This window comes from Liolophura sinensis, chromosome 1, assembly GCF_032854445.1.
Source record: "Liolophura sinensis isolate JHLJ2023 chromosome 1, CUHK_Ljap_v2, whole genome shotgun sequence".
Taxonomy (NCBI): domain Eukaryota; kingdom Metazoa; phylum Mollusca; class Polyplacophora; order Chitonida; family Chitonidae; genus Liolophura; species Liolophura sinensis.
In genome coordinates this window covers 61,027,325-61,048,077 of record NC_088295.1, presented here as the reverse complement: position 1 = coordinate 61,048,077, position 20,753 = coordinate 61,027,325, and the positions used below count along the sequence as shown (strand labels likewise).

General features: G+C 36.9%; 2 protein-coding genes across 5 annotated transcripts in view; one reads left to right on the top strand and one right to left on the bottom strand.

The window, feature by feature from the left end:
* Nucleotides 1–20,753, bottom strand: part of LOC135479478 (E3 ubiquitin-protein ligase XIAP-like) — a 60,035-nt gene that overhangs the window by 31,907 nt on the left and 7,375 nt on the right. For 2 of the 3 annotated variants that reach the window (XM_064759332.1, XM_064759356.1), the window contains exons 1-2: nt 11,315–11,398; nt 9,839–10,044 (exon numbers count right to left, since the gene is read on the bottom strand). The gene's annotated coding sequence lies outside the window, so the exon portion shown is untranslated. Of the gene's footprint in view, nt 1–9,838; nt 10,045–11,314; nt 11,399–20,753 lie in introns of those variants that run through there. The other variant, XM_064759339.1, reaches the window with a different exon arrangement.
* On the top strand, nt 1,054–19,713 carry LOC135479502 (uncharacterized). Of its 2 annotated transcripts, none has more exons than XM_064759376.1 (10): nt 1,054–1,387; nt 2,012–2,289; nt 3,352–3,610; nt 5,253–5,312; nt 6,169–6,388; nt 7,310–7,417; nt 10,407–10,623; nt 11,338–11,432; nt 12,560–12,724; nt 18,443–19,713. In XM_064759376.1, the coding sequence occupies exons 2-10, from the start codon at nt 2,130–2,132 to the stop codon at nt 18,578–18,580; spliced, it is 1,422 nt and encodes a 473-aa protein (XP_064615446.1). In that variant the 5' UTR covers nt 1,054–1,387; nt 2,012–2,129; the 3' UTR covers nt 18,581–19,713. The 2 variants fall into 2 exon arrangements, with proteins under 2 accessions (XP_064615446.1, XP_064615438.1); XM_064759368.1 differs by having other exon boundaries at nt 1,054–1,397.

Sequence of the window (20,753 nt, the reverse complement as noted above, 5' to 3'; positions counted from 1 at the left end):
ATGTAAACTGCACTTGAAAAAAAAATGCAATTGCTGTGAACAGAATGTTGGGTCATATAAAATATTCGCGGGCCATGACGGACGGTAGTTTGGTTTGCCCGACTCAAAAGTTTACATAGCTGGATTACTGTTGAAAGATGGTTTACCGATGCCGGCTTCGAGATGTTTACGGTTTATTCATATCAGGGAATCAGAGGATAGCCAAAATAAGGTAGGGTTCGAGCCGATTTTTTTGTTTTTTTTTTGTTTTTAGTGAAATTGTCCGCGCCGGTATTACGAAAAAGTTTTAGTACAAAGGGAGGTAAATCTGAGTAGACCACCTATTTATATAACTGATGTCATTTAGTTATACAAAAGCGCGTTTCCAACAACAAATCATTCAAACAACATTACTAAAACACAAAATAAATATAGAAGTTCTCTATACTAGACTAATTTCATTCAGATGTGATTAAACCTGATATTTTTGAATGAAGAAACCATAAGCAGTAATAATTGTTGTCTATGCCTACCTCAATAAATAAACTCACGACCACAGCAAGGCAGGCAGTAGGCGTACGGCGCTTCGTTTGTTTACAAGTTGCGAACAATACTGTAGGGGCACTGATTGGATGATATTGTAAGTTTGTGATATTTATACTGTTATTTTGCACCTAAATAAAATATATCAGAATTTTAATTGCCTGGATTAGACACCCACCCCAAACGTTACCAGGGTGACAGAATTAATGCTTAACACTCTGGGTCACTTCCGTCATCAATAGCTGAAAAATATACCGATAGTTATGCTACATGTAACTGAATGTTAATGTCTGATATTTTGTAGAGAAAAGCAGGCCTATAACCTTTATATTGAACCGGTATGACATGAATTGTGCAAAGACTTGAGGTGTAATTTTTTGAGTTGAAGTTCACATATCTGCTACATAAAGGGTAAGGAACATCAATGGGCTGGTGTAACATTACGCCAAGGTCATGTAAGCCCTGCAATGAACTTGAACACATTTTAGCCAATCAACAGCGGGCTGAGATCTCTCCGAACACTAACTGAAGTGGCCAAGCGCAATGAACGAACATGTGTAACAATTGCAGATCGAAACGGCGATATGGGGACATAAAGAAGCATCGTGGGCCTAACTGAAATATGTGTGTTTATTTATGCATCACAAAGCTACAAACCTCTCCCCACTCTTGCAACACTCACCCCACAACGACAGAAAAGAACTATGACCTGTTACATTGCGGAAGTTGACGTCAAACTACCGGCAACTCGCTGCATAGACATGGCTGACACTAACACATGCTAGATCGGAGAGCTGTGTCAGTGTTTTCTTGTCAGTGTGTTTGCGACCATGCCTTCAAATCTGCCTTCTGCGACACTAACGGAGTTAGTACGGGTATGGTGGTGGTGGTGTTTTTATTATGTGCGGAGTTTACATGTACAGTACTGGTGCCGAAAAGCTCGTAAACTGGTCACTGGATAGTTCAACTAGTCAGCCGATCATCTGTTTTTCGTCATATGTCATTGCAGTTTTAAGTCACGAATGAAAAGAAAACGTCAAAGTTGGTATCCTCCTCTGTGGCTAAAATAACATTGCCTGCCTAAAATCCGAAACATTGTATTCACATACTTGATAAATCGTTTCATCGTTTCAAGTCCAAAATTCAAACATTTCAAATCATCTAGAAATCATCCAGGTGACCATTTCAACTCCTCTTTTAATTTATATATGGCTGGCAGAATATCGTAGCCAAAGAGGAAACTTTTAGTTCAAATGAATTGAGTGTTTGGGTCTGTTGCAACTTGTGATATTTACCTGCCTCAAACGTTTAATCACTGACATGATTGAACTGAAATATTCAGTCAGTCCTCAAGACATGCGTCGATGTTCTAGATAATGAAGGTGATCTTAATCTTAATAATGGACATGTACATTGTAGCAAACCGTAAACAATGATTTTTCATTGCATGGTACATGTTGTTTTTTTTCTTTGTTTTTTTTTTTTACAGATAAAATGATGAAACAACTAACTGCCAAATAGTTGAGTTACTTGCTATTTTGTGGTTATAACGACAGCTTTTGTATGAAGTCAACTTGTTCAGTTTATGAACACAATAATTTAAGGATATGGACATGGAGGAGGAAACTGTGAACTGTACATTTGTAGGCGAGGAGGGTATAATGTGTAATGGCACCCTCTATGTGCTGCCCGAGGAGAAACTGAACTATCATAATGAGTGGTTCTGGATATATCTGGGGATATATGTTGCCCTGGTCTTGTTGGCAGGTGAGTTTGTTAATTATTTTTATGCACATAAAAAAAAGCATATACTGGGGTAATGGTTATTTGCGAACCGTCCCTAGCTAAACTTTTTTAGAAGGATGCAGTACCTGGCCCCAAAAATGTTCCCTCTGCCATTTTTGCTAAAGTGTCCGTTTTTGCTAAGGTGTCCCTTTTTTGAGGAATGAACCTTTCCACTTACCCTTTATAATTTCTAGCTAGCTATATTGGTAAGCTGGATTGTCATGATTTTACACATACAAATTTGTTCATATTGGTGGATGCAACTGAAAAGCGTCAAACATGGATGTAATTGTAGGCGCACTTTATAATTTCTCCTATTTCCCACAAGTTTCTGTGTAGTGCATACATGTAGTCAAGTTAATAATACACACACACATTGAATGGATATTGAATGGATATTGAATGTATGTATTCATTCACATGTACAGGTACACGGCACACAGTGACAGGTAGTTACATGTAAAAGGCAAAGACGCTTCAGGATTTTCTCCTTTGTGTACATGCACATGTAGGGTTAAAAAACAACACTTTGTTTGTTGATGCCTGAAAATGGGATTTTCTCACAGCAAGTCAGTTTTTTAAAATACCCAACTCTTAACTTCGACTGAATTGTAAGTACATGCATATGGTACCACAGTACTATATTGATATAATCTTGCACAGTACTATATTGATATAATCTTGCACAGTACTATATTGATATAATCTTGCAAATATGTTGTTTTTTTGTTTTTTAGAAAAAGTAAATTTTTTCAGTTTATAAAATTTTGTACAGTACTGAAGTACTCATTACTACATTTAGCTTTGATACCGTTACTGACTCGTTTGATTTTCACAGAGCATTAAAGTGTAACTTGCTCACACAAAAGCCATCCCATACCATCCAAAATGAGGAATTTCATTGAGCTCATCTCATTTACATACATGTGCGTTTGTTTAGGATTGTGAATAATCACAGTTATCATAGACACAAAGAAATTGTGATATGTAGATCTCTACTGTCTAGCTCTCATGTTTCTTCTGTTCCTTTTATGAATGTTTTAGGGCTAGTTTCTGGGCTTACAATGGGCCTTCTTTCTCTGGATATGATGACTCTGAAAATCCTAAAGGAGGGAGGGTCACCTAAAGAGAAGAAGTATGCCGCAAGGATCCTACCAGTTGTGCAAAGACACCATCTGCTGCTAGTCACTTTACTATTGGCCAATGCTGCTGCTGTTGAAGCCATGCCCATATTCCTGGATCGTATCTCTGACCCCATAACTGCCATCTGTGTTTCTGTCAGTGCCGTTCTGCTCTTTGGAGAGTGGGTATTGTTTTTGTTTTATGTTTTACATTACTGCAGCCACTTTAAAGAGACTACATATTCACACTTCGTAAATTATATCACAGTGAAAACATAAGGACCAGGCTGTTCAAAACAGTCTTATGACTTCATACCGGATTTCACTTTAAGCCAAGACTTCAGTTTTGTATTTGGCCATCAAAAAATTGTCTAACAGTATATAAAATATGAACTAAACCTGCTGCTGTTCCATCTGGACTCTATACAATTGTATTGATCATTGGTTTAAAAAATTGTTAAAGTTGTAAATTTTTGATGTCACTTAATACAGATATTACCTGATAACAACTGGTTCCTGGATGCAGACCAAGTACAATGCTTTCAAATTTGAAGAGCTGCTGTGGATTCAAGGGTCTTGCATGTTATAAGAAAGGCCAAATGAAAGGTCTGGATTGATACATGTAGATACCGGCATTATGGATTTTTGGACTCTTTTTGAAAGCCTTGGGAGACCTTGCACTAGGGAAACAAAATTTGCTCCACTTCAACTATGGCATGATATCACTTTTTGATATCTACTTGTGTAGTCCCACATGGTAATCTACACTCAAGCACTGTTCACTTCCTCACCCCCCAAAATTACCTAACAGGAATTTTTCATGTATCTCGCTCCGCATACATGTAAAATCAGGAACTTGGTTAGTTCACATTCAGTGGGTAAATTGCACATTGATTAGTCACAAGCAAAGATTTTCTATTGAGGAAACATATTATTCTCATTTCAGTGGTACAAATTATACATCATGTATCCTTATGACTCATGTCTCCCATATAAGACTTCTTCAGAATTTCTTGAAAGTTTTATCTGCAGTGTAAAAACCATAATCAAATTTTAAAGGCTTGTGTTCAAATTGTAATCATATCAACATTCATCCGAATACTTACATATAGATGTACACGTAGATAATAGTAGCATGTGTATGTTACTATTAAGATACTAACATACATATAAGCTACATGTATATTAGACATTAATTTCCTGTAAAACCTAGAATCAAAGCTACTTGGCACCTTTGACTGTTTGCTTATATTAATACCCAAACTCCTGGATAACGCTCCTATCACTGGTTTATTAAAGCTCAGAAAAATATAGAAGTTCTGTAATTATTTGCTCACACACGGTTTAGTATTTTAGAGACATATATATTTATGTTTATATGCTTTGGGTTTAACATCGTACAGAACAGTTTTTCATTTATATGATGACAGGGAGTCATTAGGCGTATGTACATTTACTGTGTCTTCTGGTGGCATTGCCGCCAAAGTGCTGCCCCAGCTGAAGTATCATGCCAAAGACATCAGACACGACACCCCACTCAGTCACATTATTCTGACGCCGGATTAACCAGTCACGTTTCCTTGCTCTCAGTGCTGAGTGAAAAGTGAAGCAGCAACAAGTTGGGCTGGCTTAGTCTACAAGATATACTGGAATATTTACAACATGTGTTTTTAACCTTTTTGTTTTTTAAGTACCAACTTCCTACATTTTATCCTACATTTACCTTGCCCATCTCAGTTACCTCCCTTTATTAGGGAATGTGATAATTTGGTACAGACTGAGACTTTAGTCTGACTCAGTGATGATTTAGCTTCCTTGTTGCAGGGTGTTTCCCCAGGCTTTGTGCACACGATTTGGATTGGCTATTGGAGCGACCCTTGCACCGTAAGTCACATATATTTACATGTACATGTAGAAAATCCTTTACATGTATGTAAAGTCAATCACAGCTTCATCGATAAATGTACATGGTATGTTTGGATAATGCATCACTCAATATCTAAAGCTGTTTTCTGTAAAACATTTGAATGTTCAAACTAATTAAATAAATGTGAATTAAAAGTAATAAGTAATTAAAACACAACTGTGATGGTTTTCTGTTAAAATGCTTGGTTTTCCTGTGGATTTCATTCGTTAAATAAAGGAGCTTTAAGAGCATCAGTTTGATTTGCATTTTTAAGAGTTTTATAAACAGATTTTTTTTTTTGTCAAGGTATGTCCCATTTAATCAGTTTAATAGGCAAACATTTAATTAACCTGTATAAAGCAATATTAGGAGATGCAAAGAGAAAATTTATGCATGAATAATGGCGTCATCATGAATGAATACTTGTAATTGTAGAACTCGTAATTCTCTATCATGGTGGCAGTTCACAAATTTTATGAAGTGGAGAAAACAGGCTGTAGAATACTAATCTATAATACTGCTGTTGACAGTAACCATGAATCATGTATTCTGTTTTTCACATAAAGTTTGGCTTTTTGCCACGCACACATGTTGCTTCATTTTGATGCATTCACCTTAATAATAGGGCCACTTGTATGTTTTTTGTTTTTTTTTGTAAAGCTCGATTAATTTGTTATCTAAAAAACATAAAGTGTTGACATCAAAGTATAATCATTCAAAGTCCTTTAGGTGCTTCTTAAAGTACAATTATGTTTACCTGTTCTAAACTTATGGTCAAATACAGTAAGATTTCTTTAATAATTTTTCTTTTTTATGTGTCGTTTATGAATATAGGTTTGTGTATTTATTGATGGGCCTTCTATTTGTGGTGGCCTGGCCTCTGTCCAAGCTGCTGGATTGTCTGTTGGGGAAGGAACATGACACATTTTACCGCCGCGCCCAGCTTAAGGTGTTGGTGGACTTGCACGGCCCGGTGGAGAGTGCTATCGTCAGTGACGATGCAACACAGAGCGACCCAGATCACCTCACAGTAGATGAGGTTCTTATCATTAAGGTGAGAAAAACAGACAGAAAAACACCTGCAGACGGAGGTGTTTGTCGTTCATTATTTAAAGGCCTGCATGTATATCATAAAAAAAGGATGTCCTACATTTCTATCGACAATTTTCTGCATTATTTTTTTTTCAAATACTTTACTGTGGTTTTTGAGTGTTATCTGAGTGCTGCTAGTGTACGTTTTTATTTAAGCTGTATTAAGAATGGTGATATATTTTATTTAATCTGTTTTTCTCATTATCAGACCAAAAACACATTTTCTCATAAAAGAGATCCTGGTAATTGTAAATGTATGTTGCATTACAGTAGTTGTATTGTGCATGTGCCATTAAAAACATTGATTTATGGTTAATGTTATCATTATCATAGATTAATGTACTACAATGCATTTTTAAACGTAATTTCTCCACTTCATATAAATTAGTAAACTGCCATCATGATAGTATTATACGGCTGCAGTAATGTTCTGGATAATTTTGTGTTTTAAGAAAATATCTGGACTAGTCATCAAAGCATATGTATTGCATATACACCCATGCTGTGCCGGAATACAGAAGTGCATTTGTTCTGTACATGTACTGGTATTTTACCTGAAATTTGGGGCGTGAAAAAAACTTTCAGATGCACATAAAGGCTTTAAAATGATACTTTTGATGTTAACTGCAAAGTGTTCTTGATAAGAAATTAATCAAACTTCATAAAAAACAACTCCTAAGTGACCTTATAAGGTGGATGAATCCATCTAAATGTGTCACTTGAAAAATAGTAAACTTTAGGTCAAATAACAGTATTTGTCATGCGTACCTCTTTTTTGGAATATAACTGGTATTTGTTAAAGTACTTCCAGTATTGATTGTAGGGCTACAGTTATTTGTGTGGTGAGTATGGCCATGTTGTATTTACTGTTTCTAATTTACAGGGTGCTCTGGACATGAAGGACAAAGTCGTTGAGGATGCCATGTTGCCTATAAAAGATGTTTACATGCTGGAGTTGGACAGTAAATTGGATCAGGAGACCATGGATTCAGTGAGTGGAAAGTTTACTTTACATATTGGATTTCTTTGTTTTTGGTTGAAATTATGTATAAATCTGTATTAAGCTGAACAGTAGCAAGACCTTTCGGGTTTGGAGTTAAACCCATTACATGGCCAGCAGACACGTTTCTGTTTAACAGATGTCATTCTCTTATGCCATACAATATTCCTGAAGGAGTTGAAATTCAGTATTTGAGTTTGTGACAAACTACAGAAAGTGAAATAAGTATTTACTTTACAGATTACTTTTTCAAATCTGAAATAAATACATTTAATAATGAAGACATGGTTTGTCAGGGCTGTGTATAAAAAGGACGAATCAATGAATGACATTTATATATTGTGCTAAACAGCTGTTCGGAAAATAAGATAAAGCATTAGTTTGCCGTCATGTGAGGAGGGAATTTCTGCCTTAGTATCCTTGAATGACTTTACTGCAATAAGTAAGCGGTGAGTAAGCAGTAAGTAATATCCTGTAGCTTTTGGGTAATGTATAAGACTTCATGTACATGTAGGTGACCTAGTTTCAATTTGACAAACATGCTTTAAAATGGTAGGATATCAGTTATAAAGCATGTTAAGTGCAGGTTCTATTCAGAGAACCATGTATATATGCATCAGCACCAAGTATGTACACCTACACCATTGTGTATCATACATTGTACTGTAAAGTGACACATTTCATTCATCCACCATATAAACTTAACATGATCCTGTTTTCTGTGGAAGTCTACATCCATGTATGTATGTAGGTGTATACATACACACAAGCTGAGTCAAGCTTGCTTGCACGCACTTACCTCAGATCTGAGGGCTGGGACCGACTTCACAAAGCCAGCACTGACTTAAGCCAAAATTTGAAACATGATTTTAGAGCTTATTTTCCAGCCCTGTAAATTAAAATTTTGACCACCTCATCAGTGTTATTTTCAGATGAATGTGTCAAAAATTTAAACATCTAAAACCCAAAACTAAACATTGTGAGAAGGTTTTAAATTTTGATTTAAGAGAGAAATGTCTTTGTGGAATCGGCCCACTGTTTCATTCTTCCCGGCTTATTTTTCAGAAATACAGATCTCTACTCTTCTGCTCACTAGCTTGGAAGTCAGTGCTTTCGAGTATGCTGTCCTCAACATGTCAACATGTTTTCTATAATCCCTCATTAATTCTCCATATCACCTAGTTATTCATGAATAATTAAGACCATAATGTCACAATTAGCACAAGTGTATCTGTTACATTGGCAGTGAGCCAGACTTTGCTAACCGCCAGTCGGCAGCACTCTGCATCTTTCAAAAAAAGATAAACTCATGGAATGATTTCATTGAAACCGATGGGATGTTCACCGTATAAAGGGGGCTTGTTTGGAATCTCAACTTTAATTTGTGTGTTAATAATGAACAGAAATGAACTGTAATCAGTTATATTGTGAAAAAAGATGATTTTAATTTTGGGAAGAGCAGCTGAGTCCACCCTAGCAACCGAGTCACGTGATTTGGAAATGGCGGCTTGCGAAGTTCTGTGGCTGTTCGAGTGGGCTCGGCGGTTACATTTTGCAATGCGATTATTTGCGATGTTATTGTCTTTATTATTCTGACATAATGAAGTGATATGACTTCAGAATTACTTTTAAGAGGACAGGACACCTCTTTTTGTGGCATACAGGTTTGACACTTTGGAGACAGCAAAGTGTCTATGTAGTTTAGGTTAAAGGTAAAGGCCTCTAAAAATCGATGTAGGCATCACAAGTGGGCCCATTAAAAACATCAATAAATATGCCCCTTAAAAACATCAATAAATAGGCCCCTTAAGAACATCACAAAATAGGCCCCTTAAAACTCTGCATTTATATGCTTTGATTTATTTTTTTAGATTTTTTGAAAAGAGTTAAAGCGCATTTGAATTCTAAGATATAATTCTAAAGGTATAAGGGCTAAAAATAAATGACAGTAGGTAGGGTGTAGTTTTCAGTTATCTGTATGATGAACCCTACTTCATATTTCAACTTTCTTTTACTTTCTGGATTATTCATGCTAATAACCATTAAACCAAACACACAGTTTTGATATGAAAATTAACAGTGGTGCATAAAGAGGAATATATATGCATTTATGTGTATGGTTAGGAAACAACAAATCCGAGGTATTAAAACACTTCTGCTAAAAGTGTATAACATCAGATGAAATATACACACGATGAATTTTACTGTTATACACTGGTAATAAATCTATATACTTGACACAAAAAAAAACATGTATATGGTATTTGTGGTGGTGTACTGATGGGAAGACTAGGGAGCTTTTGAGCCCTTCACTCTTTTGTTGCTAAAGGTAATAAATGTTCTGCTGTATCATCATGTGACTCGTAAAAGTGTTATGGAATTTTTGTTGATGTTAATTTACCCGTCACTTACCTCACCATGTTTTGTAGGTACATGACATTATTTCAGGTTCACAAATGTTCACTTCCTCGTTTTTTTTTCTCCATCATTCGTCTGGTTTGAGTATCCTGTTTTGTGGAATTTTCATCAGTCCTCGGTCTTATGGTAAACGTAATCAACACTGTTACCTAACATTTTTGACACATCTCGTGGTGCAGTAGGACATCAGACTCAGTCCCCTGTAAGAGAATGTGTAAAGTTAAAATGGTACTTCATATAATAGCAATAATTAGAATAATTTTTGCATAATATATGGAAGGTTACAGAGGTCAAAGTGTTTGGTAGGTTGCTAGTTTTTAAGAGATCAAAAGAAAAATGGCACCCTCAAATCATGCCCAGGTCATGATAAAATATCATGCAAATATTTCTAATTTTGGGTTCATAAATGATTGCTATATTTCATCATTTTCAGTGTTGCTTTACCTTGACGTAAATATAATCTAATACATTTGACACCTTTACTCCATAATGATTGACAGCACTTTTTGCTGAGGTCACGACTTGAAGAGAACAATTATATTTTGAAACCTGTCCACTGCAGGTGCTGGCAGCTGCTCACTCTCGCATCCCTGTCTACTGTGAGTCACGACACAATGTGATTGGTCTGATTCTTGTGAAGATGCTTATAAAGCTGAGCCCCAAGGATGCCACACCCATATCCCAGCTTATCCGTGACCCTAACTGCTTCCGTAAAGTGCCTTCAGTACCCCATGACATGGCTCTTTTTGATTTGCTCAACTTGTTCCAGACTGGTAAAAGTAAGTTTTTTGTTGTTGTGAACACCTAATACTCTATGCGCTGCTTCAATGTTGTATTAATCAAGGTATTGAAGGCTCATGATGCTGCCAGTGGTGAGTGCGTGTTGCCTGAACTGTTAACAGTGAAGAATTGTAATATTTACTTTAATATATTCAGTTTAAATACAAACAACAAATCAATGATTATGTCATGGAGTTTTTCACCAACTACTAGTCATAACTTTGCTGTTGATAATAGGTTTTAATTTGTTGGGGGGGGGGGGGGGGGGGCATGTGAAATATGTAGATTTTATACTTCATTCTGTGGATTCATTGGATGATTTACTGTGTTTTCTCTTCTGTGATTGGATAATATTAACCCAGTAATGTGGAGTGTAATGTGTAGGTAAAACCATCCACTCCCCTTTGTTATACTCTGCGCATGTGTTAACCAGACACTGGCTATTTCAAAAATGTACATGTAAGAACAACAAGCACAAACTCCCAACAGCTGTAATGTCCTAAAAGAACCAGAATTCGTCTTGAACTCAGGCACCTTTCAAGTGAATGGCCCATGTTAAAAAGAGAACGTGTCAAACATTTATCACACAGACAGAGAGAGAGACTAACAGAACTTTCACACCTAAAGTGGCCATTATATATGATTATTATGACCGTAATCCATATGCTTACATAACACTTATTAACATACCATGTGTTGTTGGTAATCGACAGGTCATCTGTGTTTGGTGACTCGAAGCACATCACCAGAGGAGGTGGATGGTTTAAATGTGAACTCAGACAGCCAGGATATTGACACTGACACTCAGGTTAGAAACCAGGATTTGAGAATATAAGCATGCTTTGTTCAGATAAGGTGTTGTTATCTCAAGAAAAGTTTATATGGCCTATATGAATACACTCCTTAAAACAAGAAGAATGTGGCAATATCCTGGAAGGACTGTTAGGGTTGACTATAAAATATCTTCATGCTTTAGCTGAAGGCGTGGCGTGAACGGGGTGCAGCAGCCGTCTGTAAAAAGAAGTAGGTATTGCAATTCATGAATCAGCCACACCTAACTTACTGAACTTTAGACCTAAATACTTCAAAAACAATATCTTGCAACACATTTGTGTCCTTTACTTATATTTACGAGATGTGTTTCTCTTCATGTAGGGACGGTGAAGACAATCATTAGATTTTAACATATGACAGTAAACAGTTAATGTCAGCTAAATGGAGGTGAGGGTTAATTTAAGTTAATTTCTCTCCTCAGAAGTCATTCGGCCAGTGTGTGCTCTGAAATTAGGTTTAATGATTAATAATCTCTCCAAAGACGTGATCTGTGTTGCGCCAAAGACATGTTATCTGTGTTATGCGAAAGACGTGATCTGTGTTACACCAAAGACATGATCTGTGTTACACCAAAGACGTGATCTGTGTTGCGCCAAAGGCATGTGATCTGTGTTGTGCCAAAGACATATGATCTGTTACACCAAAGACGTGATCTATGTTGCGCCTGACGTTTGTCGGTGTCTGAGGGTGCTGTAATAACCAGATTGTCAGTTTACGTACATGTATATCTACTGTATCAGTATAAAAGTACAACTCCAGTTGCTTTGTACATGGTTTGCAGCTTTTAAATTTTACATGAATGGCTTAACGCCCATAACAATATGATTATAATGAAGATAACTGTACAGACACAAAGCTGCCGGGCTGCATTTTCATGGCCGCCGTCATGCCAGATGCAAGTCACAGGTGCTTGTGGATATAGCTTCTTGGATACAGTTATCTCCCTCAAACAACATCGATTTTCACATTCTAAGAAGTATCAGAATTTTGAAATGAACATTGAACCAAATGATAATTGATACATTTATTAGTGTGCAAACAAATGTTACCATATTTACTTGAAAATGTTTCGGTTGTAACAAAAATCTTCGCTCTCCATAGGAAGTGGTTGGCATAATTACGTTGGAAGACGTGATTGAAGAGCTCATCCAGGAGGAGATAATCGATGAGACAGATGTGTTTGTGGATGTACAGAAGAGAATACGTGTAGCCAGGGCAAGAGCTGCCCGCCGAGTGAGCTGCCCACCTGAACTCGGCGAGTCAAGCGTAAGTGTCTGCATATATTTTAATAGGTCTGTACTTATTTCTCAGTATTTTGCAAGTTTATTAATTTTTTAACAATACAGACAAACAAAAAAAAAGAGACTATTTTTGACCAGTTGTATTGGCTAAATTGAAAGTTGTATTGGCTGATGCCAGATAGTGTGTGTGCAAAGTTGGAGGTGTGGCATGACATCACTAAAGAAGTTAGGCGAGGATAGCCGTAGTTGGCAGCAGAATGGCATGTGTGATGTGACCATTGTCTCCATCATGCACTTTTCTCTTGTTGCCTTTTAGCGGTCCCAATTTGTGTTATTCAGCGATTATTGACCACTATTGTTGTCGTGATGATCCTCTGGCAAATACCGAGGACCAAATCAAATCAAATCAAATGTATTAAACGAGAGGCTCAGAACAAATGAAAACTAATACTCGAGTTCAATAAATTTGATATGGAGGATCACAAATTTCATATCCTATTTATTCCATAAATGCCTTATTGTAAATTTATGGTGAAAAAAATCATTATGATTTGAAACAGCACTGATGTCTAACCGTGAAGTGATATCACATATATGGGTCAAGTGAAGCTTCATCAGTAAGTGACGTACGTGGCGGAGTATAATATAGTACAGACAGAATTATTAACATAACGACCTTTTTATAGGATAGACATGTCAAAAGTTTGCATTTTACAATTTATCATTAATTTTTTGTTAATTTTACGATATTTCCTGGTCAAAAGTCAGCCATGTTAACATTTGCAGACGACAAGAAAATGTTGTAAAACAAATGTATTGCCTGTACAGCCAAGATGTAACTTTTGATTGGTTGATTTGATGAATGAAAAGATAAACAGACCAATCAAAATGGCGGAATTTATATTACACGTGGTGCATATCAAAAGGATATGTCATGCCTTTATTACCTGGAAAGTAAACATTTATGAGATATTATAAATATCCCATAAAGTATAAGTATAAGTATTTTATTTATTTGGTGTTTCCTTCTGTACTCAAAAATATTCCGCTTACACGACACCGGCCAGCATTATGGTGACATTTACATGAAATAGATACAATATATGCTTTCTTAAGACCTTGATTTTACATGTAGTTGCAAAACTGAACAGAGATGGAGTAAAATATCCTGCACATGCAACACTTTTGCTCTCATTTCACATTGTAACTCGCATGGCTGTGCCAGTCATATCAGAGTTACATGTTTGCAGCTGCACCTTTGTCAAAGATCATTGGTTCTCAGCAATCATTAGCATCGGATGTTATTGATAAACAGGTAATAGGGAGGAAAGGGCTCCAATCACCGTCAGGACTAGCCAGATTTTCATTTTGAAACCCGATATGGAAACAAAAAAGTAAAAAAAGCCAATATTTTTTCACGCCTACGGTTCAAAACCTTTTTGTCCCTTGATACATGTAGTATTTTACATCACTAAAACTAACCATAATCATTGTAGACATTCTTTGCAAAATAAAGAAAAGTTGTGATAGTTTTATACTGGAACATAGTTGAGAAAGGATATTTCCTCATAATATTTTGGCTTAGTTTTTAGGGTAGAAAGTTTGACATAAGCCTATTCATGCTATTGGATCTCTAGCCAGATATGCATTCATCATGTTGGCACCGTTTGGTAGATTTGGATTGATGTAGTTAACTTGACTCGGATTCTACACCTTAATTCTTCCAGTTTTTGGGATAGATATTAGTAGTGATGAAAGTAGAATACTACATATCTTTACTAGCCTTTTGGAAAAGTAAAGATATGAGTATGTTGTTCATTAGATGATATAACCATTTGAGAAAAAAGAAACTCAGTGTTCCTGCTAAAGGTGCATATATATTGCCAAATATGAGCAGAACAAGTTTCCCAAACACTACTTACATATTCATATTTCACCCACCGATTAACCAGTGGCAGTAAACATAACAAATCATCTCCCTTAAAGCACATGGATGTATTGCATGCACTCCTTTAGTGAGAAATCATTTGCCCTCAAAAGGTTGCATTTTACCTCAAGAGATTGATACCAATACGTGGGCCGTGACTGTTGAAAAAACCAAAAATCTCCTTACCAACTTTCCCAAAAACAAAATTTTTTTTCAACATGTTAATTTGTTGACAAAACCCCTGGCACGTGGAAACCAACATTTGTATACCAACCATCAACCAAAATGGAGGTTCCTGGTCAATAACAGCAAGGCCAATTCCCAAAACGATGTTTCACAATGCATCAAGTTACATTTCCTCCTATCTGATAGGCTATGTCAGTCTTCTTGGGGAAGGTAATGTTGAAATGGGTGACAATTTTTATCTGCTTTTTTCTTGATATAAACATCTATAGATAGTTAATAAATAATATTGCCATTTGTCGATTTAATTTCACATTGGCTTAGTGTGCAGGTTTTTCGTTCCTCTTATTGACCCACATCATGTGGCCTTGGCCCAGTTTGGCAGCGCTTGAATTGATGTACAATTTGGATAATATTTCCACACATTTTTGGTAGTTAATACTTTCAAGCCATTGAATAATCCACAAATTTCAACGAAAAAAACAGAATGTAGGATGTTAGACATCGACAGTAGTAGGGGATGGACAGCTTGTTTGCTGGTTTTCTCTCCTTTAAATATAAGAAGCTAGCAAAAAACAGACGATCCTATTAGAATTTGGAACTATACCATTCCAGGTGTTGCTCTTTATGTGATCTCATTGAGAATCACAGATAGTTATATTCCTAGTGATTTTAGGACCTTCCCCTCTAAGCATTATTGCTCAATAGGTTAGCACATTAGCGCAGCGTGATGACCCAGAAGCCTCTCACCAATGCGGTCGCTGTGAATTTAAGTCTCGCTCATGCTGGCTTCTTCTCCGGCCGTATGTGGGAAGGTCCCTCAGCAACCTGCGGATCGTCGTGGGTTCCCCCAGGCTCTGACCGGTTTCCTCTCACCATAGTGCTGGCTGCTGTCGTATAAGTGAAATATTCCCGAGTACGGCGTAAAACACCAATCAAATAAATAAATAAATCTAAGCATTATTCCAGACATGCAGTTTCCTCATGAAGGTTATTTCAGGGAGATAATCTCCCCTGGCCATTATCCGTGATAAACGATTATTTCAAACCGCAATCTGACCCACGTATGACCATTATCCTATACAGACATTTTCCGATGTCCGTTAAACCAAACAGACAGGATCAAATTATCTCGATGAGACAGTTTTCTGTTGTTTCCTTCTCACCACTGTCCCCTCTATGAATTAGAATAAACATGCAGAAATTATGCATATGACGTTTCATCAAGGTAAGAAGAAGTATTATTCTATTACCCTTCGATTCCTTTTTGTTACATACCACGCACTATTTGGCATTGTGCTAAGTGTACATTATCTGAGTCGTTGGATGCCCCGATCACGAGACCGAAGCGTTTGTCTTCTGGACGGGTCTATTGTAGTTCTCTGGGTGGATAGAGGTTGTTGTTTACATTGAATAAAGCAGATCGTCAAAATGGCTTTTAATGAAAGTGACAAAAATCACAAAGGCATCAACAGCCGAGAAAATAATAACATCCACGAATGTATGCTTCGGGAGATGATAGGCGCCCTGTACATAGTATCAAGTTGTATTTGGAGAAAAGAAATTCTTCCTGCGAGTCTTTCTTTCAGCGGCCTCTCCTAAACGTCCCAGTTGACCACAAACCATGGTATGGCAATCAACCAATGGGTCACAAAACGATCGGATCCATGATGTCTGATATTTCCCGCGATGCAAAACTTAGCCGCCGGTACACAAATCACTGCGACCAGGCTACGACAGCCACAGTTCTTGCTGATGCCGGGGTTTCTGTGATGGACGTTATGTCTGTGACAGGACACCGCAATGAATCCAGTGTAGGGAGTCACCAAACCGTCCGTTTCAAAACGCCGTGAAATCAGCAATATTCTGCATGCTTCAAGTGTGTTATGAGTGAAAATTCTCCCATGTCAGTCACGCCACTCTCAGTGCAAATGCCCGACGCTGTCGACTGTAATGTTACTCGTAACAGTAGCAATACCATCCATGTGGCAAAATCTCAGTTCTCAGTCACGCCTCAAAGTTTTAGGGGGTTGTTCAACAATGCAACAATAACTAACAGCACAGTTCACATCAACTTCACATCCTCACGATAGCGGACTGGCTGCAGATCGTCCTTTTCAACTCCCAATCCTTGTTTGATGTTTATCCTGGTTCAACTGTTGTTGTTTTTTTTTGCACAATGTTCAGTCCGTTTACTCATGTTTTCTCTCTGCGAACGCTATTGTCTGACTGCCGCCAATATATTGCCGTTGACCCAGATCTTCAAATGTGGTACATCATGTGACCTTTATGTATGAGTGTGACGCGTATATTTTACGTAACTGGTACGGCGCACTGAGTGAAACATGTGCACGGGGCTGGTTTAATGTACATATAACTTTGTACACATTGCGTCATTACAAATTTAAATTGTGATAGTCATCCATTGCATTTCACAATACTATAAACGTAAATCATATTTATTCTCATGATACCTTCGACATATAAATGATGATATATTTATTTGCTTACTTATAATAAGCTTAAACACACATCTATGATGCTGTTATTGTTTTGTAATTAATCAACATATGTTGAGAAATTAACATTGAATTGAAAATGTGAACTGAAGTGTTCCATTATTTCAACATTCGTTACTTAGTGCTTATGAATTTAATACAGAATAAAACACGACCGCAAAGCATATACACAAGTAAACCAAATAAAATTCAGTATCAGATTGACCTAATTTTGTGTGTGTTTCAATTATTTTTTTTTTTTGTCAGTTGAACTCCCCACTTTTGTTGTCGTTTTAGGTCAAAATTTGTAAACTCTTCCACATCGATTTGATGTCAAACTACCATTAGACTACCCTGACGCGAACATTATTTCTTAAATATACCATTTCTGATCACAGTTTAATTGTTTAAGCTATGATAGTTACTACTAGTAGTGAAATCTGGAAATTTTCACTCACGTGCTTTCTGAGTCCGACACAAGAGTATTGTTCTTCTCAGCAGATGTATTGTATCCCATGCTTTCACCTTAGATTGATGCATTCTGGATTAATTCAGGATTCTCACCAGTGAATTCTGATGCTGTGATCTCTGAGAAATAGCTTTTCTGTATGACTTTAAAGGTATTTCACTTTTACTTTCACTTTCGCAAAGCATGGCTGTAGGTCATGTACTCCATGTCTGCTGAGTATGAGTTGTATTTCGTCAGAAGTGAAATGAAAACCTTTAAACCATTACCCAACTGATGTCTCAGTCGACAACAGGGTCGTTTTCCCCCATTATGAAATTAATTTTTTTCTGGCTGTACGTTTTTTTGTTTATTTTGAAAGCTCTTTTTTGCAGCAATATTGCTCTGCTTGTAATAACGATAAAGCGTCACGAAATAAAGCCTAAATGTCCTCGATTCCACGAAATGTTGATATTTCACCCACCTATAGACATAGCCAACGTCATATTATTGTACTTCCAAATGACTTGGTGTTCTCACTGAGCGAATGAATGGTGTGAATTACTGCATTTAAGACCACATCATCGTTGTGCCACCGATGTCTACCGAAATGTCGTTTGAAAAGCGTAGGAATGAATTTTTCAGCTTTCAGGTCTTCATCTTACATTTTACTTTCACTTCCTGTTACAGCGGTATCCCAGGCAAGATTCTTACCAAATAAACAAAGGAGAGACAGGTGCCCGCGCTCGCCGGAAGTCAGACGAACCATTGCTTGACATCACCACTGATGCATCGGCTCCGCTGCTGTCAAATGAAGTGGTCGCGTAGTTGTAATTACATCATGTAGTGTTGTTCGCTCAACACTGGTACATCATTATTTTCATAAACCTTGAAGGGAAACGTTTTCGTAATTTATTCCCTTCAGTCGGAATTCATAATGTATGAAAATATCTCTGATGTGCACAGTCCAAGATGTTTCATTTTCATATACAGTTATTTTACATAACTGCACATAATAGGACTAAAATCGCTGTAAGTATGATAACATTGCGACCATGATGTAGTTCGGGTGACTCCCCGATGACATTAGTGGACTAATATAGAAACATTGGGTCGTATAGGAACTAATAAATTATATCAACCAGCCTACTTTAAAGTGAGACTCCATGCACGATAATGACATTGAATATGACATTGAAAATGACATTGAGAATATGTGATATCAGTGGATATACATGTATACAGACTCTAGCATCTTTGCCAATTCGTGACCAGTTCAAATACATGTAGCCTGTTTCGATCAATGAAATAATAGATCAAAAGGAACTGTTCAAACGGTGTATGTTGAACAGAATATCTACCTCCACGTTGAAACCAACCGGAGTGTCTGTCAAAAGTGTGCAAGGCGGACTTAATTTCATCGCACAACATCGAATGAGGGCAACATTTGACTGAAGATATGCATTGAGAGATGCCACTGGATGGCCTGGGTTAGACTAACCCGTAACTTGGTAAAAATATTGCTAAATGGAAAACTCTGCATGGGTCATTTGAGTGGTTTGTTATTAGACTTATTTATGTACATTTATTGTGAATTATGTTAATGTACTCTCAAATTCCAAATAAAGAAAATGCGTAATCCATGAATATTTTATTATGATCATGGTAAAAATGAAATATGTATATGTATTTTTAACATTACATCTTCAGTGTATGTTGTGACTCAAACTGTTTTTACTGATGTCAACGGTAACAATATCACTGACAATATCGACCTTTAATGGTCAGTTCTGAGTAAATGCATGGGATACAGAATGTTCGCTTAACAGATGTATATATCGAACATTTTTTGTGCTCAGTGATGGATTTTTACACAAAATACAGTAAACATATGTGATGAAATACCCCTTGGGGATCGACGAATCATCATGCTATATAAATATATATTTTTTGTTAATTGATCACAAAGTTTTTGTCATTTTTTCTTCAGCAGTATTCGGTACACATTACTTCAGATTTTTATTTATGGCTCTTAACACCCATTGCTCATAATGAATTATCCATATCCTAAATATATCTATATATACATACGGAAAAATTTTGGACAGGTTATCTGGACAAAGTTTTAGTTTGAAGTATCCTTGAGAATGGCGTGAAACACAAATTGATCAAATCAAATACATTTTTAATACCAGTGCTTCGTATTTCATCGGAGTGGTATAACATGTTCTTTTTAAATATCACCTCGCCGGCGTTATTGATTGTGCTAGGGTATATATATATATATATATATATATATATATATATATATATATATATATATATATATAAACTAGCTTTCCCCTCAGTCCGTGTAGCGGTGTATCGCTTAACTTGGGATCCAGTGAGAGTAACATCCAGAAAGGGAAATAGCGTAGATGCAGCGGATTTGATGCCTACAATGAATTTATTTAAACGGCCTGAATGGCATATTTCTCCCATCTACAGATGGTATTAATGGCAAATTTGTATAGTTAGTGCGTATATTAATGTATACGCGCTAACTTATCCCAATCCGGTTAAGATTCTTTTACTTTGAGCTACTTTCCCAACATCCTCAAGAGTTGATGCACAGCTCATTTTGCATGCTAAGATATAGAAGATGCATTACCTTATCGAATATTATGGCTGGCTGTACACACCATGCAGGCAATTTACCGGACAAAGCAGAGGACATGACATTGTTATGAACAGATTCTTTCCCGCCGAACTATTGGGAGAAACATTTCCTTAATAAACCCATATGGGTTAGCTAAAGAATATATATGCAACGGAGACTTTTCATTTTCAGGCAGTGGCAGTCTCTATGCCGTTTTAATATCAACTCTCCTTCGCAAATTGCTGCTGTCTCCTGTCCAACATATAGACATTGTGACATGGGTAACCATCCTAAGCGCCACACTTAACAGTCAAGCTGGTGTGCTGGGGGTGGCGGTAAGGGGTCACGTTGTTCCGCCTCTGT

Coding starts and splice junctions, on each gene's coding strand:
- LOC135479502 (XM_064759376.1), top strand. CDS start 2,130: ATGGACATGGAGGAGGAAACTGTGAACTGTACATTTGTAGGCGAGGAG. Junction 5,313..6,168: donor ATTGGAGCGACCCTTGCACC/GTAAGTCACATA, acceptor TTATGAATATAG/GTTTGTGTATTTATTGATGG. Junction 10,624..11,337: donor CTTGTTCCAGACTGGTAAAA/GTAAGTTTTTTG, acceptor GGTAATCGACAG/GTCATCTGTGTTTGGTGACT.